The 8,886-nt window shown below is 29.4% G+C and overlaps 1 protein-coding gene across 1 annotated transcript in view; it reads right to left on the bottom strand.

Annotated features, from left to right (window-relative positions):
- LOC111626972 (cGMP-specific 3',5'-cyclic phosphodiesterase-like) overlaps nt 1-7,668 on the bottom strand; it is a 21,001-nt gene extending 13,333 nt beyond the window's left edge. The window contains exons 1-2 of the mRNA XM_023370516.1: nt 7,487-7,668; nt 5,003-5,727 (exon numbers count right to left, since the gene is read on the bottom strand). Coding sequence (XP_023226284.1) covers nt 5,003-5,716 — 714 coding nt within the window. The 5' untranslated portion in view covers nt 5,717-5,727; nt 7,487-7,668. The remainder of the gene's footprint in view (nt 1-5,002; nt 5,728-7,486) is intronic.
- Between the last annotated feature and the right edge of the window lie 1,218 nt (nt 7,669-8,886).

Here is an 8,886-nt window from a genome sequence, read left to right as displayed (position 1 = left end):
CAATATATTTTCATTCAACAATCCCTATGAGTTTCCTTTAAATGAATATTTTTGTTTGCTGTATCTTATCGTATGACGTCCTTTAACGAAGGTTATGCAAACTTCTCATTGCTAAAACAAATCATTTTTAAGCTGATTTTTTAATTTTAACTTTATAAAAAAAACAAGAGTGATTTTGCGTATATTCATTATTTGTTACTAAATCTTTAGTCTGAATAAGCGAAAAAAAATAATAATCAGTAAATTTTATTACGTTAAAGTATAACTTGCTCTATGAGTAATTATAATTAAATATTTCAAATTAATTGTTCAATTGCTATTAATAATTATATAAAAAAACTTCGAAGTACTTACTCGTTTTTAATCGCACTTCGTTCCTCTACTCACGAGAATTTGCCGAAAGTTCTGGTCGTATTCCTCAATTAATTAATCATTAGAAATTGTTATCTTTTACGAGATCGCATTAGACGGTTTACGGTGACCGATTTTAGAACGAGTTTTTGGAAGAGTGATTACGAATTTTGTGCTCAGTCAATTCATACGAAACTTTGTTTGTTTCCTCTTTTAATCGTTTGGAATTACATCTGCAAGTTTTTTTTTATATCAGACAGATATCAGTTATCATATTAGCACAGATAATTTAACATAATTCTATTAGTTTTTCTATCATAACATTTTTTAATAGGCCTACTTTAAGTTTATTATTTGTTTTTAATTATGAGCTTACCAGTTTGTTTTAGTTTTTTTATAAACAAAAATAACTAAAAATCTCGAACTTGTATTTTATTAATTTAAAGTTTTAAAGCAAATTTATTGTTATTATTCCCAATAATTGTACAGCTAATTAGTTGGTTTTATCTATTTTAATTCTTATGCTTTGTTTTCTAGATATACCTACTCTTTCTTTTGGCTTACCTGGTCTTATTCTCTTTTGATATTTCATTTATATTATTTTCTTCTAACCTGGAATTAATGCCTCATACTTTCAGAATGTATTTCAAATGACTCTTTCGCATGGTTTTGTGTATAAATTAAATTAACTTAACGAAGCTACTGTCGTAATATTCAAAGAGCGTAAACGGGTTAAATGATTAAAAAATCACAATGATGAAATGCCTAACTGGGGTAATAGAACAACATATTCATTTTCGATTTACTTTTGTGAGTGGTTGATATAATTTAGTAGGCTAAAATATATATATATATATATATATAGGACTATTAACGTGCTACAGCCATCTAGTGACAGGAAATGACATTAATGTCAAGTTACAAGTTTTAAAAGATAAATAAAGCTTTATGAAAGGATAAAAAAATGGAGCATTCATATTAACAGTTAACTAGGTTAAGCAAGGAACATTTCATTCAACATCCGAGAAGCGCAATGGGTTAAAGATCTTTAAATTCCGGGCGAACAAAGCCTAATGAGTAGACTCTAGCCAAAATCAACAAACACACACGCATACACAAGAAAGTACTTCTATATTTAAAAAAAATTCTGTAAGAAGCTCTTATTTACATAAGAGTTAGAAGAAAAATAATAAAGAATTTCTATTAAATTTTCATTTTTTTACCAGCCAAATTTGAAATTTTTTTCGATTATTACGTGATCGTGACGCAGTGTCGGAAATCGATGTGTGACGTCATTCGTCGATTTTGACCTTGCGTCACACAACAGTTTAGTTATTTACGGAATGAACATGTCCTAGCAACCAGATGTTAACGAATAGAATCGGGCACAATTTGCCGTCTCATCCTTCCACTCTCTGTAAATTATAAAATTAGTAGAATTCATTTTTTGTTAATGTTTAGCCTCACTCAAAGTAACTTGTTAACGGGACAATCGCGTTTCTAACAGTTAAGGAAGTGTTTCCGGTTTCCGATACATTCGGTCGTGAGAAATTGGAATCGTATACGTTGACTTCATCCCCTGTAAAGTTTGTTTCCTGCCGAGCATTGCTGAGAAGAGGTGAAGCATTCCTTAACATTTCAATTATTAATGGTTAATTAAACCAAATCTGTTGAAAATAAATTGATTTTTTTTAATTTATTTATTTGTTTAAAAATAACAGAAAATTCAATTTTTTTAGTCTACTTTTTAAATAAATTTCTTTTTCCCCCTTCTCTTTTCATTTAATTTTCGATGAGAATTTTTTTTTTTAATTTTTTTTCTAAACTTTTTTTGCCTTTTAATTTTGGTTTTAAGGAAAAAATGTTAAAATATTTAAATTTTATTTTTAAAGTTTTGAAAATGAAAAGAAAATTCAGCTGCGGAAATGTTTAACCTTTAAAAAAATAATTTATTTCTTTTAAAACTGCTATCTCTAATTGCGTTGCTGTCTTTTAATAATAATAAAAATATTATCAAATTTAAAAGAAAAATTGTATTATTTTATTATATAATCGATCTAAAATAACGAGAATAAGTCACTGAAAGCTTAAATTAAGCCTATAGTGCAAGAGTATAAAAGGGATATAAAAAAATCCAAGCATAGTTTTTCGAGGTTAACCACCATTTGAGAAGAACTGGACTATGTAAATAAAACAGTACATTGCACATAAGTTATATTTATTTTATACTCGTACAATTTTCCTTTAGATTACTGGATTGTGTTACTTTATATATCTATGTTGTAAAACTTAATAAACTATGTTGTGAAGACCTGATGTGAATTTTTAACCTCATCCTTTAAAAACTCCTGCGAAAAATGCCCGAAAGAACTAGTTTCGGAGAGAGAAAATACTATAGAAAATTTTGTTTTATAACCAAATTTAGAACAAAATTGATGATATTTTTTCATTAACTGAATGAAGAGTTATCAAATATTCTGTACGTGATCCCACAAAGTGAGTTTAAATTATTCCGGAACTCAGTTATGCAATATTAACAATTTTTCTACGAAATACATAAACATTGCATAACTGTTTAATATATTTTATTTTTCTAATCTCTAGAGGTGTGTGGGAACGAGCAATTCTGTTTCACACCCAAATTTCTATCGAGAATGAATTTTTTCCTTGAATGAAACGAAAAGAAATATAAATAATTGAAAGATATAGTATAGATAATAAACACAAAAAACGGAGAAATAATCGAATACGATTTCCCAGAAACTTATTACCGCACCTGGTTTTGACGTAAACTCGATTAAAGTATTAGTGGAAGCTAAGTTTTTTTTTCTTCTTATATCATCGATATTGAATGGAAGAATGAGTTTTATTTTAAAACCGATAAGATGATTGAAGAAGAGACATTAATCTAACGCTGTATGGAATAATGTGGAAAGACAACTGGACGCCATTTGGCAATGAGACAAGGATTAAATCAGATCCAATAGTCAGCAGACATAAGCTTAACACTTCTTTACATTGGCTTTCATGTCGGCCATTCGGTAACGTTATATGATGTAATGGAAAAATGGAATAGTTCTCGCATCATTTCGTAAATGTTGCCTACACATTCCGACAGTGTTACAACACACAGACCATTACACTAATTAAATGGGCTTAAACTTGACTTTTAATTTAACTATACAATAAAAGACTGTCTTCAATTCAAATTTTTTAAATATTTTTATTTCATTTCGAACTAAAATTCATTTATATTACTTATAAGGAGAAGAAATTAACTAACAATTCTCTCACCGGAGAGTAACGCTGATAAAAATCTAACGGGAGTGTTAACAAAATATCCGGATGATTTGTCATCAGTTCCGATTCTACAAATATGTAAAAAATTGGTTTCAAATTGTAAATGTGCATTCTTTCAACAATAATCTACAAAAAATAAGTTGATAAAGTTCAAATATTGTATTATAGCATTAGAAGGTGGTTTTATTTTGTCTACTGGACATCGCTATAACTTGTTTAAATGTAAAAATAAAATTAGACCTAATTAGGCAATTAAATCTTATAACAATTGCTATTCGGCTTCTGTTATTTTCTGAGCGTATGCATTTGCAATGTTGAGTTAAATAAATCATTATCAATTTATTATAGTTAATGTTTATAAGATTATTTAAGCCTGTTTATAAATTATAAATCACAGCAACGTATCTGATAAGTTCAAGATTTTTTTATCGTTATCTTGAAGACATATCTCAAGTCATAAGGCAACACTTGCCTATAATTATCTTAATAGTTCTTATGTAGAACAATTAGATGTTTCTTAAATTTATAAAACAACATTTTAATCTATCTTAAACAGCATAGTTCGTAAGCGACATTTTAATTTATCTTTTCGTGTTAGGTTAGTTTAAACTAATTTAGTATGATCCACTTAGGTGTGAAATTTGGCTTTGCAGAACTGATATATTAGATCTGACCTCGATGCTTGGCTTTGGGTTAACTTTTTTCCCCCACTCTTCTTCTTTAGCTAATGACATTTCTAGTGTGTTGTCCCCGTTTAGAAGAAAATAAGACTTAATATAATTAGAACTGGAGTATGACAAGGTGTAGTGTTCGTATTGAACCGGATGAAAGAAGCTATACAATATTTGTAAAGTATACGAAAGTTTCGCAAAATCGACAGCATCGTATTTCTTTTTAAAAGAAATTATTATTAAATGTGTAATAAAATTCATTAATCGATACACATTTGTTAGAATTGAACGCTTATTCTCATGTAATTATTTTAGGATAGCGTCAGTACTCCTTGAGAAATTGTATAGTCTAGAATATTTGCCATTAAATTATAATCTTTCAATGGACAATTGACTGCGAATTATATTCGCATTTAAGGATTTAGAAAGCTTAATAATTCAAAATCTAGCCAATTAGACAATAATTATTTCCTATGTAAATTTGTTTTCAAATATAAAATTTACATGTAAACTGAAAATTGATTAAAGTCGAATAAAGCTAAACAGGACAACCTAAGAATTTCTTTATAAATTTAAATAATAGTACATTCTTAATTAATTTAATATTCTAAAAATTATTACATGTTTACTATAACTTTGACAATGTATTAGGCCTACTAATAATTTTATAACAAATATACCTGATAGGCATCTTTGATGTTAACTGTTTCCTTACTAAGAGCCACGTGTCCTGCAATTCCGACACCAAACTGTATAGGGGGTATCTTCTCCATTTGTTCCGCAGCCGAAATAGCATCTTCCAATTCGCATTTAGGAGTAACATCGAAGAGTTTTGCAACCAAATATCTGCTATCTCTGCTTCCTTTGGCTAAAAAGAGACTTCCTCGATCGCTGTTTGTAAGCATGCAAACATTGACCAATATTTTATGGCATAAAGTGTCGATATCTAATTCGTTAGAAATATCTCTAATTAGTTCCATTAACAATTCGTGTTCGTCCAAATTCTTCAGGTGATTTTGTATTTGAACTCTAGACAAAGAGTCCATGCTCCTTTTTCTTTTTGGTTGATGTACGATGCTACGGAACAGTTCGGTAGTGACAGAATTTCTGCCACCTTTAGAAAATTCGGCGTATGCATTGGATAGAGTCTTTTCCGATTCGAATTGGTCCGTAAAGTTAGTGCAACCGATATCTTCGTGCAACAGACCACGGACACTCAGCCATTCCGCGATCATATCCTGAGAAGCATTAACAGAATACCACTTTTTAGCAAACTTGGGATGAGTTATAAGATAGTGATCCACGTACATTTCCTGATCTTCGTGCCCGCATCTACATAAAAATTCCATTCCTTCATCCTCCCTTTCTTCCAGCAGAGGTTTAAAATCGTCCATATTTATCCAACCTGAAAGGAAACAGTAGCGTTCTTTAGACTCTGGGAAAGCAAAAGCAGGAATTAAACCAATAGGAAGTAGGTGACGTCAAGCTGCGACTCTTTCGGCCAAAGTCAATTGAAACCTTAGAAAACCGCATTAAAACGGGTGCCTAGACGGTTGCCATAGCTATGATTATTTGACTACTTGACAAAACTATTCTGACATCTCGTCGCGGTAGTCCGAAGAATTATTTTTTAAGAGAAGGGGACGAAGAAAATTTAATAAAATCCCCCTAAAAAGGGCGACCGTATCTCCTATCGACAATCAATTAGAGATAAGTTATTGTTACTACGACAACGGGTCATAGTTCGGGCGAAGGGGAAACGTAAAGCGTCACTAGTATCCACCTGTAGACTAGTTATTAATATGCTAAAACCGTGGAAAGTTGGCATACCTACCGCTTAGGTATTAAAAAAACGGTTTCGTTCCGAGACAGGTTTTTGTATTACTGCTATATGTCGTCGGCTTTTTGTTCTCGTATACCTAAGCGGGCAAAACGGAGGTGTCGTCAGACAAGTTCTTTCCACTCCAAGGTCTCGAAAACCTTGGTTGTTCAACCTTCGAGAAGACGGAAAACTCCTTCGGACATGACACGTGACTTCCGTGACGTCACCGATAAGGAAAGACCGTCCCGGAATATTAAATTAAACTTCAAGGTTAGACGTCTAAACGTTTCTTTGCTTAAATATCCTTTGATAATTATACTAAAATCGATATATTTTCGTTTTTTTTATATATTGAAAAATACTTTGCTTTACATTATATTTTAATATCGAATATAATGAATTATTAAATTGTTATTTTTTTGTTTTCTCTATGTCTTAGTGTAAATAAACAATATCCGTCCTTAAAATAAATTTTTAAATTTAAAAGATTGATAAATAAAAATAATAAATTATTTTAAAGAATAACAAAAAGCAAAAACACAAAAATTTAATTTTAATTAAGGAAAATTATTTTTTTCCTACATAAAAACGATTGAAATATATTAAAAACTTTCATTTTCCAATGGAAATAAATAAAAATTTTAGATTTTGGACCACGAAAAAATATAAAATATTATCTTTAGAGACAATTTTAGAGCGTGAATAATAGAATAAACGAGTTAAATTAGTTATTGTTTTTATACTCGCTCTAAGTGTCAAAACGATCATTTAAAAAGTTCTTGGCTCAGTACATATTTTCGGAGTATCCCTCTAATCTAATTTTAAATAGGTCTATGTAAAACACTTCCAGTTCTGGGGCAGAGAACTAGCCCTGTTTAGAAGCATCAAGTGCCAAGTTAGGAAAAAAAAAGAAATAAAAGAAATATAGCGTAAAGAGAAAAACAACCACAATTAGCCAGAAAACAACTTGTTTGGTAAAAAAAACCGTAAAGGATAATTACACTAGTTTCTAAGGTAAAAAACCTTATAGATTTGCTATGGACTCGTCTAGCAGATATGACTTTAGGCTAATGTCTATTATTTATGTTAATCTTAATGCCAGATCTTTCTATTCCTCTTCTCAAATTTTTAAAACGCACTTCATGCTGACATTTATCAATAACATTCGATAAAATGGCATAAACAAAACACGAAATCTATTCAATTATCTCTAAAATAATCTCTTTCATAGTTTAACAAGTAAAAATAAATTAAATATTCGATATAACTTTAAATATATAAGTATTTAAAGCTACATCATTCTACTCGTCTACATTTTTTTTTTCTGTAGAAGAAAACTTACTTTCTGAATTTGTTTCCTATAGGACGATGTCAAAAATATATGAAAGGCAAGTGATCCATTGTGCCCACATCATCATCCTTTTATTCTTTCGACAGATTCTATTTTGGGGAGACCAACGAGCGACAACAGTTACTCCACTCCGGTTGTGATGACGTCGCGCACAGCATTTTCGATTCTAACTGTATTGGTGGAATATCGTCACGTGTTACCAATGAGAAAGAGGTAAGTTTCATTTTAAAAATTAGGGTAAGAATAGTAAGAATAAGGACGTTTTTTTCTTTTCCTAATGAATATTACTGAATGATAATAAAGGAGCCACGTGCGTAGAAACTCTTGTGAATAATCATGAATAACGGAACTTCGACAAGTTTTTCCATAGTTTCAAAACTGACGTAGAAGATAATATAATGTAATTTTCCTATATCTTGTCTTAGGAGTGAATAAAAATAAATTTTATTAATATATAAATGAATCGACAAATAAAAACATCAATACATAAGGAAATTTTAAATGAACCTAATTAACCATTATGAAGCCATTGAATGGAAATTATCACGAAAACTTCATGTAAATTATTTAATACGAAGAAAATATTTCATAAATAACTTATTAAAACTTGATTTTTAATAATTAATTTATAAATATATTTCATCTTTACAGTAAACTTCAGAATATTGTAAATAGTAATTCCTTTGTTTTCGATGGGAAATTAAATAAATCTCGCGCAACAAATAATTGTAAATAGTTTAAAAAAATTAAAAGATACCAATTAGCATAATTAATATGAGAATTAATTATATCATAAGTTATAAGCTAACAGATGATAATAAATGGGGTATTATCAACTGTATATACGCTTGTAAATTGTAATTTACCAGATTTTTGTACTTTTCCATTTTTATTAATAAAATATGCAATGTTTTCTTTAGCTGTAAACCACGCCCTTCATTAACAGAATAACTTTTAATCTTTGTAAAATTTTCATAATTATCTTTTCATATATTTTTTTAAAGTTGGTAAAATCGCATTTCATAAATAGAAAATTGTTTTCGTTTTCTCACAAGTAAAAAAAATATATTTAATATATATTAATAAAATACTTGCAACATGATTTAACTTTATTTCTCCGTTCAAATTCCGTAGACAATTTTATTAATTGTGCCTTAATTAATCTATTTTTGTATATTTTAATCCTATGTAATCCATTTTGTATATTTTAACTATATTTAGAAAATAAATCTTCTTGGAAGAAACTTTTTGTGAGTATTAAGGAAGTGGATTAATTTAAAGTAATCCGAATTATTAGGCTTCATTGGTCAAGATAGAAACAGAACAAACTTGCTTACATCCTGTCTTACATCTACGTTTCCCGGACGTTCTACAATATCACCTTCCGTTAA

Source organism: Centruroides sculpturatus, unplaced genomic scaffold (assembly GCF_000671375.1).
Source record: "Centruroides sculpturatus isolate CEXI.00-Female unplaced genomic scaffold, Cexi_2.0 scaffold454, whole genome shotgun sequence".
Taxonomy (NCBI): domain Eukaryota; kingdom Metazoa; phylum Arthropoda; class Arachnida; order Scorpiones; family Buthidae; genus Centruroides; species Centruroides sculpturatus.
The sequence above is the reverse complement of the archived record's forward strand: the minus strand, read 5'-3'. Positions and strand labels throughout refer to the sequence as shown.